Raw genomic sequence first — 19,593 nt, 5'->3', positions numbered from 1 at the left:
CTTCTAGCACTCTGCCTCTGAATCACCCCAAAGCCTGTGGCTTAAACTTGCATTTTTCTCAGGTGATGTTGAACTGAAAAACACTTGACAGACACACTGACCAACAACACACAGACTGGGTAGAGCCAGGAGAAGCCAGTCCATTCTCCAGTGTCTCACTCTCCCCGCCCCCCCAGATAATAAAATGGATTCTAGGGCCATGAGTTTGGCCTAGTGGTAGAGTGCTTGCCTAGCATCAACCTGGGTTTGATTCCTCAGTACCACATACATAAAGCCGGAAGCGGTGCTGAGGCTCAAGTGGTAGAGCTTTAGCCTTGAGAAAGGCTAGAACTCAAGCCTAAGACTGGCAAAAAAAAAGAATAAAATGGATTCTTTCAGGCTGTGGTTTATGATACAGCAATAAGTACTTGAAACACAGTATTTTGTTCTTTCTGAAAATTAAGTTGTATCTTTGTCTATTGCTTCTCTAATATGTGGGCTTGAACTCTCTTTTTCTTTGTGCCAATACTGGATCTTGACCTCACAGCTGGAACTCTACCACTTTAACCATGACAACATTTTGGGCATTTAAAAAGCTAGGATTACATTTCTGAGCCACCGCACCCAACTATCCTTTACCTAAAGGAAAAAAAAAAACCAAAAACACCTTTTTGTCAGTTGTGGGGCTTGAACTTGGGACTGGGCACTGTCCCTGAGCTCATTTGTTCAAAGCTAGCACTCTAGCACTTTGAGCCACACTTTAACCACAGCTTCACTTCCAGCTTTTTGGTGGTTAATTGGAGATAAAAGTCTCATGGGCCTTGCGTTCAAGTCCCACAACCAACAAAAACCAAACAAAACCCATCTCACAAACTTTCCCAATTGGGCTAGTTTCGAACTTCAATCCTCAGATAGATCTCAGCCTCCTGAGTAGTTATGACTACAGAGGTGAGCTACCAGCACCTGGCTTAATGGACTCTGAGGAGATTCAACATGCTAAGAGGCTGAATGACTGTCCCAAGGTCACACAAAGAGCAAGAGTGTCTGCACTCTTAACACAGAGAAAGGCAGCCTTACCAGTCCGCCCACCTCCCCCCACCAGAACCCCAAGGCTTTGCCCAGCCAGCTGAATCTGTGATCCCTTTGTTGGGATGAGATTGAATTCCTCAGCGCTCCTGTCCCAGCCCTGGCCAGCAGGTCCAGTAACCAGAGCTGTGTGAGAAGAAAAGGCCAGTCCATTGGGGCAACTGCAACCCAGGCAAAGGTGAGATCTCAGGTGAGTCATGCCACCTTCCTGGTCCCTAGAGGGCTGCCACTCAGCTCTGCTCTGCTTTACCAAGGACTCTGTGTCACCCAGACGTCACCTACCTCTTCTTGGATCTTTGATCATGAGGTCCTCAATAGGTGTCCTGGAACAAGGACCCTCCCTGTATTCCCATGTGGGCCTCTAGAGATGTTTGATGCTCTTGGGACTCTGGGTGGGGCCTTCAGTCTCCCTACTTTTCCCTTCCAGCCCCAGATCCTATCAGATTCCCAGAGATGGGTCCTAGCCAGGGGGGGGTGGAGCTGCCCCTGGGACCATAGGGAGTCCCAGCTGCTCCAGGTAGTGACAGAGCTTAGGCAGGAGGCAGACTCTCACCCACCGCTGCCTGGAGCTGCCATGGCCCCATACCTGTTGCTCCCACTGGCAATCCTCGGTAACCTCAGGGGACAATGCTGACAGGCAAGGGACCTGGGTGCTGGCATCCTGGGAGTTGGGAGGCAAGGCTACTGGGTTCTTCTTGAAGAGATGTGGAAAAGAGAAAAAGAAAATAAAGGAGCAGGCAGAGGGAGAGGACTGAGGTTCCAGAGTGGGGAAAGGAGACCTGGGTGCTATCAGAACTGAGGAGCTGTAGAGGGCCAGGAGTTTGGCCTAGTGGTAGAGTGCTTGCCTAGCATGCATGAAGACCTGGGTTCGATTCCTCGGTACCACATGCATAGAAAAAAGCTGGAAGTGGTACTGAGGCTCAAGTGGTAGAGTTCTAGTCTTGAGGAAGTCCAAAGACAGTGCTCAGGCCCTGAGCTTAAGCCCAGGACTGGCAAAAATAAATAAATAAATAAATAAAAACGAGGGGCTGTAAAGCTTAGGGAAGAATCTAGGAGGACATCAAGTGCAAGAATCCAGCCTCTTCCTGCCTCCCTCTGTCTTCCCAGCCATCCATCCCATGCCAGGAGCCTTGGAGGACTCTGGTAAGACAGCTGAACTGGGGGGGAGCTCAGGTGCAGAAGAAGGCAGGCTGGATGGGCATGAGGGCAGGTAGCTTGGGTAAGGACAGAGAATGGAGAACGAGAACATGGGAGCCAGGAAATTGAGGGCTGAAAATTATCTGTTATCCTCCTCTCCACTATCTGGCTTCCAGCTCTCACACCTACCCAAGAAGAACCTGAAGATCTGGGTAAGGAAATGATTTGGGCTGGGAGTTTTGCCTAGTGGTTAGAGTGCTTGCCTAGCATGCAGGAAGACCCGGGTTCAATTCCTTAGTACCAGATACATAGAAAAAGCCAGAAGTGGGGCTGTGGCTCAAGTGGTAGAGCTCTAGCCTTGAGAATGCCCAAGGACAGTGGTGAGGCTGAGTTCAAGCCCTAGGACTGGCAAGAAAGAAAAAAGGGTTTGGGCATTTTGAGATTTTATTATTACTATTATTAATGTTTTCTCTCTTTGTGCTGGTAGTAAGGCTGAACTCAAGGCCAAGATGCTTTCGGTAGGCTTTTTCTGCTTAAGGCTGGAACTTTACCTCTCGAGCCACACCTCCATTTCTAGCTTTTTGTTGGTTAACTGGTGATGAAAGTCTCACAGGCTTTCCTGCCTGGGCTGGCTTGGGACAGTGGGAACCTCAGATCTCTGGGCTCGGGAACAGTTAGGATTACAGGCGCCCTGCTGAGGCCATCCAGGGACCTTGGTTGCAGACTGCGGCCGGCCGACGTCCGCGGCCCGCATCGTGGGGGGTTCGGACGCGCAGCCCGGCGCCTGGCCCTGGCAGGTGAGCCTGCATCAGGGCGGGGGCCACGTCTGCGGGGGCTCCCTCATCGCCCCCTCCTGGATCCTCTCCGCCGCTCACTGCTTCGTGACGTGAGTCGCCCTGGATCCCCTTCTCCCTCGGCTCCCCTAAGTTGGGGCTCCCCCAGGCCCCGGACAGGGGTGTGTGGGTGGGCGGGGGGGGTGTCTCACTGCTGGAGGTCAGGGGAGGCCGCCAGCAGCCTCATCCCGCCTCTCCACCACGGACCCCGCACCTCGATCGTCTCTCCAGTGTCCCCGTCACCTCCCCCTCCTCCAGATCGGATCCGCCCCTCGCCTTCACCCCTGGAGCCACCGCTCCACTTCCGGCTTTGTGCTGGTTAACCGGAGCTTCTTCACACGGATTTGTTTTTTTAATTTATTTTGTCCCGGCTGGCTTCGAACCGCCGTCATCCTCGGATCCACCCTATTCAATCCCTATTCTGAATCCGGCTCTGCCCCTCCCCGGGTTTCTCCTTACCCACCCCGGGCGCTCTGACCCGTGCGTCTTCCCCCCACGCCCGCCCCGGCGCAGGAACGGGAGCCTGGAGCCCGCGGCCCAGTGGACGGCCGTGCTGGGCGTGCACTCCCAGGACGGGCCCCTGGAAGGCGCGCACGCCCGCGCCGTGGCCGCCATCCTGGTACCGCCCAGCTACAGCAAGGTGGAACTGGGCGACGACCTGGCCCTGCTGCGCCTGGCCTCGCCCGCCAGGCTGGGCCTCGCCGTGCGGCCCGTCTGCCTGCCCCGCGCCTCGCACCGGTTCGCCCCCGGCACCGCTTGCCGGGCCACCGGCTGGGGGGACGTCCAGGAGGCAGGTGGGTAGGGCCGGACCCCGCCCTGGGGGCGGGGCCTGGAGCGGGGCGGGGCTGCTCAGGGCGGGTCTCGCTGTTCGTGGGCGGGGCCTTCTCGTTATGGGCGGGGCCAAGGACCTGTTGCTCTGGCGCCTAGGGGCGGGCGGGGCGGGCCCCTCTGTTCGTGGGCGGGGCCTTCTCGTTGTGGGCGGAGCCACGGTCCGGTTGCTGTTGGAACCATTCTCCTCTTCTCCCTCTCCCCTTCCTCTTCTTCCTCTGTTCCCCCCCTCAAGGGCTCTGAAATCTACCCCACCGCCGCACCCCACGCCCTCTCTTTCCCTCCTCACCTTGTCTTCCCAGTTGTTCTTTTCGTGGATTGACATCTGACTCCAGTACCCATCTTATTTCAGGCAGTGTTTTCTTCCACTCCATTGGCTCCCCCTTTAGACAGGAAAACAATACTGTACCCGTCCTGGGGCTGTTGGGTTGTTAGATGAGAAAGCCTGTGTAAAGCTTATAGCAACAGTGCCCAGCAGAGCCATGATTAATACGTTTCAGATGCTCTTACCTTCAGTAATCCACGCCAAAAACCACGGGAAGCACACACAGCCCCTGGTATACAGTGAGCCATCAACAAAAGTTTCCGCCCTCCTCCCCCCCCCTCCTTCTACCCTCTGTCTTCCCCTCCTCCTGCTTCTCCCTGCTTACCTACATTCATTCTTTCTTTCTCAGATGTGTTAGGGCAGTGAGTGTTCAAAACAAACCTGCCGGGGCCGGAAGTTTGGCCTAGTGGTTAAAGTGCTTGCCTAGCATGCACGAAGACCCGGGTTCGATTCCTTGGTACCACATACATAGAAAAAAGCCAGAAGTGGTGCTGAGGCTCAAGTGGTAGAGCTCTAACCTTGAGAAAGTCCAAGGACAGTGCTCAGGCCCTGAGCTGAAGCCCAGGACTGGGAAAAAAAAAAAAAAAAAAAACCTGCCTTCTCAGAGCTTCTACCTTAGTAGCTGAATTGGATCATGCTTGTACTCCTAGCTGCTCAGGGGACAGCTCTGAGGATCCCAGTTCAAAGTCAGCTGTGACAGGAAAGTCTATGAAACTAATCTCTCCAATTAACCACAGAAAACCGGAAGTGGAGCTGTGCTTCAAAGTGATAGAATGCTATCTTTGAGACAAGAAAAAAAAAAGGGGGGGGGGGCCGGGAGTTTGGCCTAGTGGTTAAAGTGCTTGCCTAGCATGCACGAAGACCTGGGTTCGATTCCTCGGTACCACATACATAGAAAAAAGCCGGAAGTGGTGCTGAGGCTCAAGTGGTAGAGCTCTAGCCTTGAGAAAGTCCAAGGACAGTGCTCAGGCCCTGAGCTCAAGCCCAGGACTGGCAAAAAAAAAAAAAAAAAAAAAAAGCTCAGGGATAGTGCACAGTCCTTAATTCAAGCCCTACAACTAAAGAAAGAAAGAAGGAAGGAAGGCCGGGAGTTTGGCCTAGTGGTAGAGTGCTTTCCTAGCATGCATGAAGACCCAGGTTCAATTCCTTGGTACCACATACATAGAAAAAAGCTGGAAATGGTGCTGAGGCTCAAGTGGTAGATCTCTAGCCTTGAGAAAGTCCAAGGACAGGGCTCAGGCCCTGAGCTCAAGCCCAGGATTGGCAAAAAAAAAAAAAAAAAAAAAAGGAAGGAAGGAAGAAAGAAAGAAGAGAGGAAGGAAGGAGAAATTCAGTAAATAAGCAAACACTATCTTGGAATGTGAGGCAAAAAAAAAAAATACTCTTCGATTCTCCTTTTGCCACCATCACTGCTCCTTTTCAGTATAGCATGTCATATGCCCATTTTTGACATCTAGTCTGCCATGATCAGACTGTTGGTACAGAGGCTATGGAAGGAGATACCAATTCTTTGTCTTCAAAGATCCAACTAGGAAAGCAGGTGACAGAGAAATGCATCCCTGGATCCACCCTGGAAGGCTGTGCGGAGGGGTCAGGCCCTCCTGAGAGTGTGCCCCATACAGATTTCTGGAAAGTTTTCTTCAGAAAAGAAAGAAGGAAAGATGGAGAAGGGACAGGACACAAGACTACATCGAAGCAGTGATGAGCAGAGGTTGAACTCTCAGGACAAGAGTCTTTCCCAGTCTCTTTCTGGGATTGTTTTTTTTTCCACCAAAAGTAGGATAGCACTGAAGGCCCAGGTTTAGACCACAGGATCCTCGTTCTGTGCTTGGTATGATCAGAACTGAGTTGTAGAATGTTCCTCTGGCAATAGCAAGTCCAGAGAAGGGCAGGTAAGAGAGCAACCAGGAGATTTGTCTAGGCTGTCCTAGACTAGAGCAATCCAGTCATCCAGGCTCAAGATTAAACTGTTAGGGCTGGGGATGTGGCTTAGTGGTAGAGTGGTTGTCTAGCATGCATGAAGTCCTGGCTTTGATTCCTCAGTAAAAAGAAAAAGACAGAAGTGGCACTGTGGCTCAAATGGTGGAATGCTGGCCTTGAGCTAAAAGAAGCTCAGGGACAGAGCCCAGACTCTGAGTTCAAGCCCCAGGGCTGACAATCAATCAATCAATCAATCAGTAAAATTAGACTGCTAGAACTTAGGCAGTGGCAAAGAATAGTGAGATATCCAAAATATCTTACATGTACACACCCAATGCTGGGACTTGAACTCAGAGCCTGGGTGCTGTCCCTTAGCTTTTTCATGCGAGGCTAGTGCTCTACTACTTGAACCACATTTTCACTTCTTTTTTTTTCTGGCTAATTGGGGATATCGATCTCACATACTTTTCCTGACTGAGCTGTCTTCGAACTGTGATCTTCAGATCTTAGCCTGCTGAGTTCGTAGTTTTATAGATGTGAGCCACTAACACCCAACTTCTGTGGCACAATACATTATTGATGATCTTCGTTTCTATATCTCTTTTGTTGTTTGATTGGGGGACCTTTAGCCTAGTGCACGACCTGTACCACCATGCATGACAGTCCCTACTGGATGCTTTCTTGAGGCCATGCCTGAGATGAAGACACAAGGAGAAAACCAACAGGAGAAAGAGGGAATGCGATGGGTGGATTGGGCCCAGGCATCATGGGGCAGCTGGAAGTGAAAAGGCTGAAAAGGTGAAATGGAGTGCTCTATTCTTGCTTCAGTATCTGCTCTTTGGTTCTGTCCCCAGACCCTCTGCCCCTCCCCTGGGCACTTCAGGAAGTGGAGCTAAGATTGCTGGGAGAAACTGCCTGTCAGTGCCTCTACAGCCAGAGAGGCCCCTTCAACCTGACATTACAACTATTGCCAGGGATGCTGTGTGCTGGCTATCCAGAGGGCCGAAGGGATACCTGCCAGGTAATGTGAGGCCCTTGGCCCTACCTAGCTGGCAGGGCCAGCTCCTTAAATCCCTTACCTATAGGAACCAGCTAAGGAAAAAAAAACAAAAACAACTCCCCTGTCTGTAAAGAAGATAAGGTAGTCAATGGACTGGGAGCTGGGAGCATGGCTTAGTAGGAGATTGCATGGCTAACATGCATGAGACCCTGGGGTGAATCCCAGCCTAGGGTGTGGGTAGAAGGAGGCTACTCTTTCATCTCTGTCATCCTAGCTACTCTGGAGGCTGAGCTGTGAGAATCACAGTTCAAAGTCAATGTAGGTAGAAAAGTCCCATGAGACACTTATCTCCAATTAACCATCCCAAGCCAGAAGTGGAACAGGGGCTCAAAAATGATAGAGCACCAACCTTAAGCTAAAGGTTAAGGGGCAGCATCTGGCCCCTAATTTCCAGCCCTGGCAGTGGCACAAACATAAAATGAGTTGCCACAGGCGGCATATGGTTGCCTTACTGAACTGGTAGCTTTCTTTTTGACCCTCTCATTTCCCAAATGCCAGAGCTGGGTGACGGGGATACCGTAGGGACAATGCCTGATGCAAGCATCAGAGGACCCCACAGGATTGTTTCAGCTCTCACTGAAACGCTGTTCCCAGCACATGGTTTCCGCTTTGCTGTGGCGCTTCCTCCTTACTTGCTTTGAAAATGTCCCCTCCTAGGCTGGGAGTTTGGCCTAGCGGTTAAAGTGCTTGCCTAGCATGCATGAAGACCCGGGTTCGATTCCTTGGTACCACATATAGAAAAAAGACGGAAGTGGTGCTGAGGCTCAAGTGGTAGAGCTCTAGCCTTGAGAAAGTCCAAGGACAGTGCTCAGGCCCTGAGCTCAAGCCCAGGACTGGCAAAAAAAAAAAAAAAAAAGAAAATGTCCCCTCTTTCTGCTTTTGATCCATCCTCTCTAGTAATTAGGATTGCAGGTGCAAACCACTCCGCCTGCCTTTACTGCTTTTAGATCTCCTGTTTTTGACAGCCTCTTCCTCCTTGGTGTCTCCAATGTACTTTTTTTTTAAAGAATTGAGTGGGCCTAGGGGTGGAGCTCAGCAGTAGAGAAAATGCTTAGCATTTGGGAAACCCTGGGCTCAACCTCATCTTAAAACTAAAACAAAAAAGCCAAATGCCAATGGCTCCTGACTGTCATCCTAGTTACTGAGGCAACTGAGATCTGGAGGGTCAGGGTTTGAAGCTCGCTGAAAAAGTCCATGAAAATGAACCTTTAAGGGCCAGGAGTTGGCCTAGTGGCACAGTACTTGCCTAGCATGCACAAAGACCCGGGTTCGATTGCTCGGTACCACATACATAGAAAAAGACAGAAATGGTGCTGTAGCTCAAGTGGCAGAGTACTAGCCTTGAGGAAAAAGCCCAAGCATAGTGTTCAGGCCCTGAGTTCAAGCCCCAGAGCTGACGCACACAAAAAAATTAAAAAATTTAAAAAAATGAAACTTTAATCAGCCAAAAGCTGGGCTTAGAGGTATGGTTCAAGTGGTAGAGTGCCTGTTGAGCAAGCCAGCTGAGCAGACAAGCTGAGCAAGCGAAGGAAGCAAGCGTAAGGCTCTCAGTTCAAACACCAGTAATATGTGTGCATGTATATGATGCACGCAATAAAGGTTGGAGCTATTGGCTGGGAGTTTGGCCTAGTGGTAGAGTGCTTGCCTAGCACGCACAAAACCTTGGGCTCGTTTCCTCGGTACCACATACACAGAAAAAGCTGGAATTGGTGCTGGGGCTCAAGTGGTAGAGCTCTAGCCTTGAGAAAGCCCAAGGACAGTGGCCAGGCCCTAACTGGCACAAAAAAGATTGGAGCAAACCTTAGATATCACAGACAGGGTTTCTTGGAACAATTTCTCCCATAGAATCATTTGAACCAGGTGCTGGTGGCTCAAGCCAGTAATCCTAGCTCCTCAGGAGGCTGAGATCTGAGGATCTCGATTCAAAGCCAGTCCTGGCAGAAAAGTCCCCGTGAAACTTTTATCTTCCATTTAACTATCACAAAGCCAGAAGTGGGGCTGTAGCATAAAGTGGTAAAGCGCGAGCCTTGAGCAAAAGAGCTCAGAGACTACCCAGCTCCAAGTTCAAGCTCCATGATTAACAGAAGGAGAAAGAAAGAAGAATCAGGGCTGGGAGTTTGGCCTAGTGGTTAAAGTGCTTGCCTAGCATGCACAAAGACCTGGGTTCGATTCCTTGGTACCACATACATAGAAAAAAGCCGGAAGTGGTGCTGAGGCTCAAGTGGTAGAGCTCTAGCCTTGAGAAAGTCCAAGGACAGTGCTCAGGCGCTGAGCCAAAGCCCAGGACTGGCAAAAAAAAAAAAAAAAAAAGAAAGAAAGAAGAATCATTTGAAAGCCAGGCATGGTAACTCACACCTGTAATTCTTGCTCCTCAGGTGGCTGAGATATGAGGATGGAGTTTCATAGCTAGTCAGGGCAGAAAAGCCCCTGAGATTTTGATCTCCAGTTAATCAGCAAAAAGCCAGCAGTGGAGGTGTGGCTCAAGTGCCAGCATTGAGTAAAAAAGCCAAGGGAGACCACAAGGCAGAGCACAATCCCCTGAGTTCAGGCCCCAGTGCTGGCATAGGCCTGTGGGCATGCATGTGCGCCTGTGCGCATGCACACACACACACACACACACACACACACACACACACTCTCACAGTCATTTGATCCTGAATAAGCCTGTAGGACTCTTCTGTGCTGACGTGGGTGGCTCTCCTACAGAGCCTTCTGTGGTTCAGAATCATAGAGTATGATTACACATTGGGCCAAAAAGAGATGTAGGGCTTTGCTGTGAGGCTAGTATAAACGGATGGGCCCTTGGACTGAGACCCTGACAAAGCTGTTTATCATTAGGGTGACTCTGGGGGACCTCTGGTCTGTGAAGAGGGCGGCCGCTGGTTCCAGGCGGGAATCACTAGCTTTGGCTTTGGCTGTGGCCGAAGGAACCGACCTGGAATCTTCACTGCTGTGGCTCCCTATGAAGCGTGGATACGAGAACACGTGAGGGGCTCCCAGCCTGGGCCTGCCTTTCCTAGACAGCCCCTGGAACCCCAGCCTGGCCCCGGGGTGTCCAAGGAAGAGAACTGTACCATCGCTCTACCAAGTGAGCGCAGAACCCCTGGTCAAGAAGAGGCTGGAGTTGGGATGGAGAAGGGGGTGGCACAGCTTGGGAAAAAAACCCGGCCTCCACCCTGATCCAGACCTCTAACCCCCCCCCCCCCAGCCTGTGGAAAGGCTCCACGGCCAGGAGCCTGGCCCTGGGAGGCCCAAGTGATGGTGCCGGGATTCAGACCCTGCCACGGGGTGCTGGTGTCTGAAAGCTGGGTCTTGGCACCTGCCAGCTGCTTCCTGGAGTGAGTGAGAAGCCTGGTATCTGGCAGATCTTGCCCCTTCTTCTCTCCCCGCCCCCCCCCCCAGCCCCTTCCCTTGGGCCCATCTCCTTGGCTCTGCTCTGGGGTTCTTAAGTCTGGAACCTCGGAACCCCATTCGGAGATGCAGGATCCAGCACCAAGAGGGATCAGGCGAGGACAGGTGGACTGGGGTGGGCTGGGGTGGGGTGGGGGTGGCCCGCCCGCCGGCTGAAGGATCCCAGCCTGCAGATGCACAGCTGGGAGGTGGCCCAGCGTCCCCAGCCTCCCCCATCCCGCAGCCCACCCCGCGATCTGGATGCCTGGCGCGTGCTGCTGCCCGCGCGGGCGCGCGCGGCGCGGGTGGCGCGCCTGGTGCCGCACGAGAACGCCTCGTGGGACGACGCCGCCGACCTGGCGCTGCTGCAGCTGCGCGCGCCCGTCAACCTGAGCGCCGTCCCGCGGCCCGTGTGCCTGCCCCACCCGGAACACTACTTCCTGCCGGGGAGCCGCTGTCGCCTGGCTCGCTGGGGTCGCGGGGGTACGCAGGGTGGCGGGGATGGGGATGGAGGAGTCGCGGGAGCGCGGGATCCACCTCTCTCTCCCCCAGTGACGCGCGGCTTCCCGGCCTTCTCCCTCTTTAGGACCCGCGCAGGGACCCGGCTCGCAGCTGGAGGCCGAGCTACTCAGCGGCTGGTGGTGTCATTGCCTGTACGGCCGCCAGGGGGCGTCAGTGCCGCTACCGGGAGACCCGCCCCACGCGCTATGCCCCGCCTATCAGGAGGAAGAGGAGGCGGGACGATGCTGGGTGGGCGGGGCCTGCGGCACTGGAGAACGGGGCGGGGCGTTGGGGTGGGGCCAGACCCAGCTGGGGCGGGGTCTGAGGCCAGCTCTCGGGTGTTCAGGTTTCTCTCCGCCCCTTAAGCTTAAGGAATGCTCCTCTAAGGAGGGCAGCATCCCTCCCCGGATTGTTACTGGAGCCTGGCTTGGAGGAGGTGGGACTTTTGCGTCGGGCCATCAGGAATCTAGGAAGTGCCCGGAGCGCAGACATTTCCCTAGCTGTGAGATTTTAAATGACACCCTCTTTCTCTAGCTGTGAGACCTGAAATGACACCCTTTTGCAGAATGACTCCAGTTGGAGCCTTCTGTGCCGGGAGGAGGGAACCTGGTTCCTGGCTGGTATCAGAGATTCCTTCAGCGGCTGTCTCCGCCCGCGTGCCTTCTCCCCATTGCAAACCCATGGCCCATGGATCAGCCATGTCACACGGGGAGCCTACCTGGAGGACCAGCTAGCCTGGGACTGGGGTCCTGAAGGGGAGGAGACGGAAACACAGACTTGTCCCCCTCGCACAGTGCATGGTGGTGAGCCTTGTGCTCCTGAGGCTTAGGAATTCCGGAGGTGTTCAGCTCCGGAGAAGAGGGGGAGAGGGAGCCTGTGCAGTGATAACCATTTCCTCTCTCTAGCTTGTGGCCTGCGGCCAGAGGCTGCTTCCACCGGAGTACTGTGGCCCTGGCTGGCAGAAGTACATGTGGCTGGCGATGGAGTCTGCACTGGCATCCTCATTGCCCCGGGCTGGCTCCTGGCAGCCACTCATTGTGTCCTCAGGTGTGTCTCACTGGTGTCCTGGGCAAGAAAGAGGCAGTAGGGAAAACAAAGAAGGTGGACCAAAGAGGGGCCAGGAGTTTGGCCTAGTGGTAGAGTGCTTGCCTAGCATGCACAAAGACCTGGGTTCGATTCCTTGGTACCACATGCATAGAAAAAAGCTGGAAGTGGTGCTGAGGCTCAACTGGTAGAGCTCTAACCTTAAGAAAGTCCAATGACAGTGCTCAGGCCCTGAGCTCAAGCCCAAGACTGGCCAAAAAAAAAAAAAAGAAGAAGAAGGTGGACCAAAGAACTCTTACATAAGACATTCTTCCTTTCTTGGCACACTAGTGGCTCACACCTGTAATCCTGTCTACTACTATGAGGATCACAGTTCAAAGCCATCCCAGGCAGAAAAGTCCTCGAGACTGTTATCTGCAATTAACTGGCAAAAAACTGGAAGTGAAGGTATGGCCCAAGTGGTAAAACACCACCAACCTTCACACACACACACACACACACACACACACACACACACACACACACACAAACTTGGGGCACTATAGCATATGCTATGAGTTATTTTTGTTAATGTTTTGGTTTGGATTGACCTTTTTGTGTGAGGTGTGTGTGTGTGTGTGTGTGTGTGTGTGTGTGTGCCAGTTCTGGGACTTGAATGTAGGGCCAGGGCACTACCCTTAATTTTTTGCCCAAGACTAGTGTCCTACCACTTTTCTACCCAACCTGGCATTGAACTTCAATCCTCAGATCTCAGCCATTTTAGTGGCTAGTAGTACACGTGTGAGCTACAGTGTAAGATATTTGGGTCCAGAAGAGAGATTTAGAAGGAGAGATCATGGACGACTTGTGGAGAGATCCTAAGGATTAGGAAGAACTTTTCAAGCAGCAGTGAGAAGTCTAGGAGATGACACTGGTCTCTGTTCCAACAGACTGGGCTCCACCACTGTGCCATACATTGAAGTGTACCTGGGCCGGGCAGGGGCCGGCCCCCTTCCTCACAGCCACCCAGTTTCCCGGACTGTCATCAGTATCCGCCTGCCCAGGCACTTAGGACTTAGGCCCCCTCTGGCTCTCCTGGAGCTGAGCTCTCCAGTAGAACCCTCCCCATCAGCGCTGCCCATTTGCCTTCACCCCAGAGGTGTCCCCCCAGGATCCAGCTGCTGGGTGCTGGGCTGGAAGGACCCCCAGAACCGAGGTGAGAGCCCTGGGCCACGGGACTGAAGAGTGACCAGAAGTCAGGACCCTGGGCCAACTCTCTTTTCTCTTTAGTCCCAGTGGCTGCTACCGTCTCCATTTTGACACCACAACTGTGTCACTGCCTGTATCAGGGCATTCTGCCTCCTGGGACTCTCTGTGTCCTCTATGCACAAGGACAAGAAGATAGGTGTGAGGTATAAAGGCCTGGACATTATGGGGGGGGGGAGAGAGATAATGCTGGGCATCTGAACCCTTGAAAGACCTTGAGATTCATGGATGTTGGGCACTGAGAAGAAGCAATACTTGCTGGCTGGATCTTAAGAGAGACCTAGAGCCAGGATGGTAAAAGTAGAAATCATCCCAGTACAGGTGGCTTGCCCCTGTCATCCTAGATACTCAGGAGGCTGAGATCTGAGGATCTCTATTTGAAGCCAGCTTGAGCAGACACATGTGATTGAACTTTAAGATAGGTACAGGGTACCAGGAGAAAGGGCAGCAGACCCATTTGGGTCTATTGGCTCCAATTCTGCAGATGACCTCAGCACCTCCACTCTTGTGCCAGACTGAGGGAGGCTCCTGGGTCCTCATGGGCATGGCAGTCCGAGGGAGCAGGGAGCTGTTTGCAGCCATTGGCCCCGAAGAGGCTTGGATCTCCCAAACAGTGGGCGACGCCCACTTCCTACCGCACAGCGGCGCCCCCTCCTGGTCACCCGATGGTAGTACCGTCTGCCCCCCAGACATGGCTGGAGCCTCAGGCTCTGCTCCAGCTGCTGCTCTATTCCTACTTTTACTGCCTCCACTGATCCAGGACTGAGAGGGCCTGGTGCCCAGAATCATTTCTTCCCTACCCTTCAACAGTACTGGAATGTGGCCCAACCGGCTCTCTCCCAGGCCTGGAGAGGGCCTTGTGCCCTGAGACCTGGCAGCAACCTTCCAGATACCTGTACTGGCTATTTTTGGGCCCAGGAATCTTTGGAGGGTGATGCAGCAGCAGACAATAAAGGTGTGAACCCCAACACGTGGCCTTGTGGCATCATTGGCGGCTAGCGAGGGGGCTGACAGCAGCTGAGTTAAGACAAGAGATGGGGCTCCTCCCTCCGCCTGAGTCAGACTTTGGACTCCCAGGAAATATGTCTCTGATAACGTGGCAGTTATTCCCTCATTCTTGCCCCTGGGCGGGGGAGGTTAGGTGAACAGCTGGTCGTGTGTCACCTCCCCAGTAGAATTAAGTGTCCCCAATTGCACCTACAGTGTACCTTAGCCCTGGCTCACTCCCCACCCATAGGGCAAAGAGACTTGGGGTAAGAAAGGCAGTCCCCCAAAGCCCTGATGAGAGATACCCCACAGTGTGTACCCTGAAGGGTCATTGACACACTCATGCAAATCCCACCACCTACTCATGGGCTTCCTGCATTAATTCAACTCAAGTATCAGCTATTATGCACATGCATGGTTGCGTGCGAGCACACACACACACACACACACACACACACACACACACACACACACAAATGTGATCATTCCCTGCCTGTGTGGTGAGGAATGGGAGAGGGAGAAAAGATCTTAAAAGGAACTTAAGTTCAAACACAGACAAAAGGCAAAAGATGGATGGGTGACAGCCAGTGTGGATGGTACGAGGGACTACTTTTTGTGGATGTGTACTGGTCTTGAGTCTTGAACTCAGGGCCTGGATGCTATCCTTGAGCTTTCTCAAGGTTAGTGCTCTACCAGTTGAGCTATAACACCACTTCCAGCTTTTGCTGTGTAAGTAGTACTGAAGACATGATCCAGAGCTTCATGCATGCTAGACAATTACTCTACCACTAGGCCACACTCCCGGGCCCCTAGGCATTTTTTTTTTTCTTCAAGGTGAGTGCTCATTTGAACCACAGTGCCACTTCCAGCTGTTTGCTGGTTAAAGATAAGAATCTTCAGGGACTTGTCTGTCCAGGTTGGCTTCAGATCAGGATCCTCAGATTTGAGGCTCCTGAGTAGCTAGGATCATAGGTGTGACTCTTGATTCAATTCTGCCTTCACTGTGAAGGTGTCTGCTTCATCCTCTGGGCCTGGGGTACACTCAGCACCCCATAGTAAATACTTGTGGGATGATTAGCACTATGCTCACCAAGCTTTAGAAAGAGCCTGGATGAGCCCTGGCCAGAGACAGCCCCAAGTTTCCTCAGCTATGCAGAGACAGCCAGCCCTTAAGGAGGAAGGAAGGGACAAGGGGCTGTGGCCTCACTAAGCCTGGCTGTGACCTGGCTTAGCCAGGACTTGGGGTGTTCAGTGCGGGAGACACCTGGGAACAGTCAGATGTCTCTGGCTGTTTCTAGCCTGGCCTGTCTGCATGGCTAGCCTCCTTCCCCCCCGCCCCCTACAGAGCCTCGAGAAGTCTGAAAGGACTATGGACTCTGAAGGCGAGAAGTAAGCCGAGCCAAGTCGCAGGTAGCTAAACCCGGGAGGGCGGGGCCGGGGGAGGAGCTGGCAGGTAGCTGCCTTTACCCGGGAAGCCGCCTCTCAGAGAAGGTATCTGCTTGGCTAGGCTGTACCAGAGACGGTTTCACCCTGGTGGCTACCATTCAGGGTAGTCCCCCCACCCCCCACACACACCTGAGAAGCTGGCCTGGGACACCTGCTCTGCTTTTCCAGTCTGAGATTTGGGATTCCTTATTTTTGAAATCAACAACTGGATCCTGCCTTTGAAAGCAGCCCCTAGATTCCTTCCCTCCCTTGCTCAGTATCTCCCTCAAGGGCCTCAGTCCTGGGCCATGGCCCAACGGGCAGGCCTGGGGCTTGGGCAGCAGCTGCAAGGTTTGGCCTTTCTGCTTCTTCTTGGATTATTCCAGTCTGGGATAGGTGAGTATAAATGGGCCAGGGTGGAGGCTATTTGGGGGAGGGTGGGGGAGCTTGCATAATCCCTTCTGGGTCCATTCCTGCTGGGCTCAGGAATTCCTAGGCAGCGTCCTTTTGTCCCCCTGGTCTCTGGGGAGGGGCTGATAGGTTCTATAGGACTTGGAGACTCTCTGACTCTCCCTACTTACCTCTCCTTCTTTCTCTTTCCAGGAGCTGCCAGAGCTGAAGGTAATGCTTGTTGGGGAAATGGGAGGGGAGAGGAGTGGGATAGACCCGGATTTGAATTCCCTGGAGCGATGGAGGAATACTTAATACCCTGACGGGCTGTCTTACCCCCATCTGGAATCTCCGGGTAGCCTTGTGAGTGTGTGTGTGGAGGGATAATAGCCTTGACTTGTGTGTGTGTGTGTGTCCTGGGGCTTGAACTCAGGTACTCTGGGTATTGTCCCTGAGCTTTTATTTATTTTCTTTTGTTCAACGCTAACACTTTACCACTTGAACCACAGCTCTATTTTCCAGCTTTTTGCTAGTTCATTGGAGAGCTGAATCTCGTGGATTTTCCTGCCCAGGCTCTTTTTGAACCATGATCCTTGGATCGCAGCTCTCTAACTAGCTAGGATTACAGGCATGAACCATTGTGCCTGGTTAGCCCTGACTTTAGGGATAAATGGAGGTAAATAGGCACATAATCTGAAGGCTTTGAGTCAGAAAGTGAATTTAAGCCCATGTCTGACTCCTAGAATGGACCCCTGTGTGTGTGGGGGGGGGGGGGTTCCGAGGGAAGTTTTTCAGCTCTGAGTCTGACCCATTTTCGGTCCAGAACCTGGCCACATCCTCTGATCTTTCAAAGACCCATGTTTCTTCCACCTATAATGTTTATCTCTTAGGGCTGTAGTAAGGATTCCCAAAGAGAAGACAGAGCCAGTGAAAGCCCCACTAGGGGCCTCTACTCTCTAAATAGTAGCTATTGTCTTGATTATGAGGAAGCAGAGGAGGAGGGGAAGGAGGCTGGCTAGTGCCAAGTCTCTGCACCAAGGAAACTCATTTTGTGTGCAGTAGTGGACCCCATTCCAAATTGTGTTCACCAAGTGGGAGTAAATTTGGGGCTGACCTGGGAAATAATTGGTCACAGCTTAGGGGCCCGGCTGTGTATGTTTTTATCCTCAGCCTCATCTGGGCACCAAAGCATGTGCTGGAGGCTGAAGACATGGGGGTTATTTGTAAGGAAGGCTCAGGCTAATGTGGTTTGCAATGATTAAGACGCCACAACAATTGTAGACCTGGCTAGGGTGGGAACTTGTCCTCCTCCTGCTTGGAGCAATTCTAGCTTGACTTGGCAGGGTCAGGGCAGGCTGACGTTTCCACTGCCCCCCTTCCCATCGACTGGACTGGAGGGAGGAAAAGGTCTTCTAAGGTGAGCATCAGGACTGGCCCTGTCAGCAGGGCATGGATCCGAAGGTGAATGTGGCCAGATTTGTACCACTGATTGGCTGTGAGGCCTCAATTAGAAAGTGGACAGTGGACTGCAAGAGACAGAACTGCTGGAGTGTGGTGAGCTGTGGATGGCGAATGAGAAATGTCTGTGAACCCAGTCTCTAATGCAAACCTAGGATCCGTCAAATATGATGGGAGTCTGGGGGAGGGGGTTCCCCAGACCAGTTTTGACTCCACCTTCCCTTCCTTCTTGGCAGCTGTGTGCGGTGTCATCCCCCAGGCTCGTATCACAGGGGGCAGTAATGCTGCCCCTGGGCAATGGCCCTGGCAAGTCAGCATCATCTACAACGGTGATCATGTGTGTGGTGGGTCCCTCGTGTCTGAGCAGTGGGTACTGTCAGCTGCTCACTGCTTCCCCAGGTACCAGCTGTGGGTCAAGGGCGAGGGAGGAGGGACAGGTCAGAAGCTGAAGTGGTTGGGTCAGGTGTTAAGTCTGAAAAGACCCATGGTGGAGGTGGGGGAAGAAGAGGAGAGACTGAAAGTCACCCAGCCTTAGCTATCAAGTCTGCCCCTCTGTGCAGGGAGCACAACTGGGAGGACTATGACGTGAAGCTGGGCGCCCACCAGCTGGACACAGACAGCCAGGATGCTGAAGTCCGGCTGGTGGCCCAGATCATCTCCCACCCCAGCTACCGCGAGGAGGGCTCCGAGGGTGACATCGCGCTGGTACACCTCAGGGACCCTGTGTCCTTCTCCCGTCACATCCGGCCCATCTGCCTGCCGGCTGCCAACGCTTCCTTCCCCAATGGCCTCCAATGTACCGTCACTGGGTGGGGCCATGTGTCCCAATCAGGTGAGATGAGTACTGGGGTCTGAGGTGTGGAGAGGAGGCCCAAATGGGGGTAGGAGGCCCTGGGTGAACCCCTTCTGTTCCCCTAGTGAGTCTCCAGGCCCCCAGGCCTCTGCAGCAGCTCGAGGTGCCACTCATCAGCCGGGAGACTTGCAGCTGCCTCTATAACATTGGCGCCAAGCCTGAGGAGCCCCACGTGCTGCAGCAGGACATGCTGTGTGCCGGCTACGTGGAGGGACGAAGAGATGCCTGTCAGGTGAGCGTCTGGCAGGAGGGGAGGGCCGCATGGGGCTGGCACATGCACAGCGCCTGGGCCTGACAGCTGTCATGCCTTTTCTCTCCAGGGGGACTCTGGGGGCCCACTCTCCTGCCCTGTGGAGGGTCTCTGGTACCTGACTGGCATTGTGAGCTGGGGTGATTCATGTGGAGCCCCCAACAGGCCTGGAGTATACACTATGACTTCCAGCTATGCCTCCTGGATTCATCACCATGTGCCAGAACTCCAGCCTCGGGTGGTGCCCCAAATTCAAGAGTCCCAGCCTGATGGCTACCTCTGCAAATACCACTCGGCCTTAGGCTCCGCTCCAGCCCACCGCTCCCTGGGGCCTGTCCTCCTCCTGCTGCCGCTGGGCCTGATGTTCAGCCTCTGCTCCCCTTGATGCAAGCACTGTGCCTCTGCAGCCTGGAAGCTGACCTCCTCTTCCAGGACCAAGGACACATGCCTGTTCGCCAGGAAGGACCTGGGCCCTGGTCTGGCCACCCCTTGGTCCTAGGGCTCTGCCGGAGGCCAGGCACCATTCTGATCTTTGAGCCTATTCTTCTGGATTTTCCTCTGAGGGAGTATAACAGAGTGCCACAGCCTGTGGTACTGGCTAGAATCCTGGCCACTTCCATCTTGTTGATGGGCTCCCTGTTGTGAAAATGAGCTGCTGAGGGCCGGCCCCCCTTTCCCTGCCTGATGGGCCCATCATTCAGCCTGTTCTTCCTGTGATGCCTGCATCTCCACAGGAAAGGCCCCAATCTTGCCCCACTGCCTCCAAGCTCCGCTCAAGCCCTGAATTCCTGGACTCCGGAGGACTGAGCCCCCACCGGAGCGGGCTGGGGTTTGGGTCAAGGTGGGAACAGGAGGAGTAAAAACATGTTCAGCATGATGAGT

The 19,593-nt window shown here is 53.5% G+C and overlaps 2 protein-coding genes across 2 annotated transcripts; both read left to right on the top strand.

The window, feature by feature from the left end:
* The first annotated feature begins 1,639 nt into the window (after positions 1-1,639).
* On the top strand, positions 1,640-14,302 carry Prss36 (serine protease 36). Its single transcript, XM_090357720.1, has 15 exons — positions 1,640-1,676; positions 2,173-2,208; positions 2,379-2,414; positions 2,926-3,088; positions 3,549-3,829; positions 6,963-7,129; positions 10,007-10,256; positions 10,377-10,506; positions 10,803-11,041; positions 11,145-11,308; positions 11,625-11,862; positions 11,965-12,106; positions 13,033-13,298; positions 13,373-13,494; positions 13,833-14,302. Exons 1-15 carry the CDS (start codon positions 1,640-1,642, stop codon positions 14,112-14,114), a joined length of 2,553 nt encoding a protein of 850 aa, XP_090213846.1. The 3' UTR covers positions 14,115-14,302.
* A 1,545-nt stretch (positions 14,303-15,847) lies between these two features.
* Positions 15,848-19,585, top strand: Prss8 (serine protease 8). The gene is made up of 6 exons (XM_090358064.1): positions 15,848-16,156; positions 16,364-16,381; positions 17,845-18,007; positions 18,169-18,440; positions 18,527-18,693; positions 18,782-19,585. Exons 1-6 carry the CDS (start codon positions 16,069-16,071, stop codon positions 19,094-19,096), a joined length of 1,023 nt encoding a protein of 340 aa, XP_090214190.1. The 5' UTR covers positions 15,848-16,068; the 3' UTR covers positions 19,097-19,585.
* Positions 19,586-19,593: the final 8 nt, after the last annotated feature.

The sequence above is a fragment of the Megascapheus bottae genome, chromosome 25 (genome assembly GCF_031878675.1).
Source record: "Megascapheus bottae isolate mThoBot1 chromosome 25, mThoBot2.hap1, whole genome shotgun sequence".
Taxonomy (NCBI): domain Eukaryota; kingdom Metazoa; phylum Chordata; class Mammalia; order Rodentia; family Geomyidae; genus Megascapheus; species Megascapheus bottae.
This window is presented reverse-complemented; position numbering and strand designations above follow the sequence as displayed.

Excerpts from the sequence above, each read along its gene's own strand:
- Prss36 (XM_090357720.1), top strand. The coding sequence starts at position 1,640 with ATGGCCCCATACCTGTTGCTCCCACTGGCAATCCTCG. Across the intron at positions 1,677-2,172 it reads GCTCCCACTGGCAATCCTCG|CCATCCATCCCATGCCAGGA; the intron begins GTAACCTCAGGG and ends CTGTCTTCCCAG. Across the intron at positions 2,415-2,925 it reads AGAAGAACCTGAAGATCTGG|ACTGCGGCCGGCCGACGTCC; the intron begins GTAAGGAAATGA and ends CCTTGGTTGCAG.
- Prss8 (XM_090358064.1), top strand. The coding sequence starts at position 16,069 with ATGGCCCAACGGGCAGGCCTGGGGCTTGGGCAGCAGCTGCAAGGTTTG. Across the intron at positions 18,008-18,168 it reads GCTGCTCACTGCTTCCCCAG|GGAGCACAACTGGGAGGACT; the intron begins GTACCAGCTGTG and ends CCCTCTGTGCAG. Across the intron at positions 18,441-18,526 it reads GGGCCATGTGTCCCAATCAG|TGAGTCTCCAGGCCCCCAGG; the intron begins GTGAGATGAGTA and ends CTGTTCCCCTAG.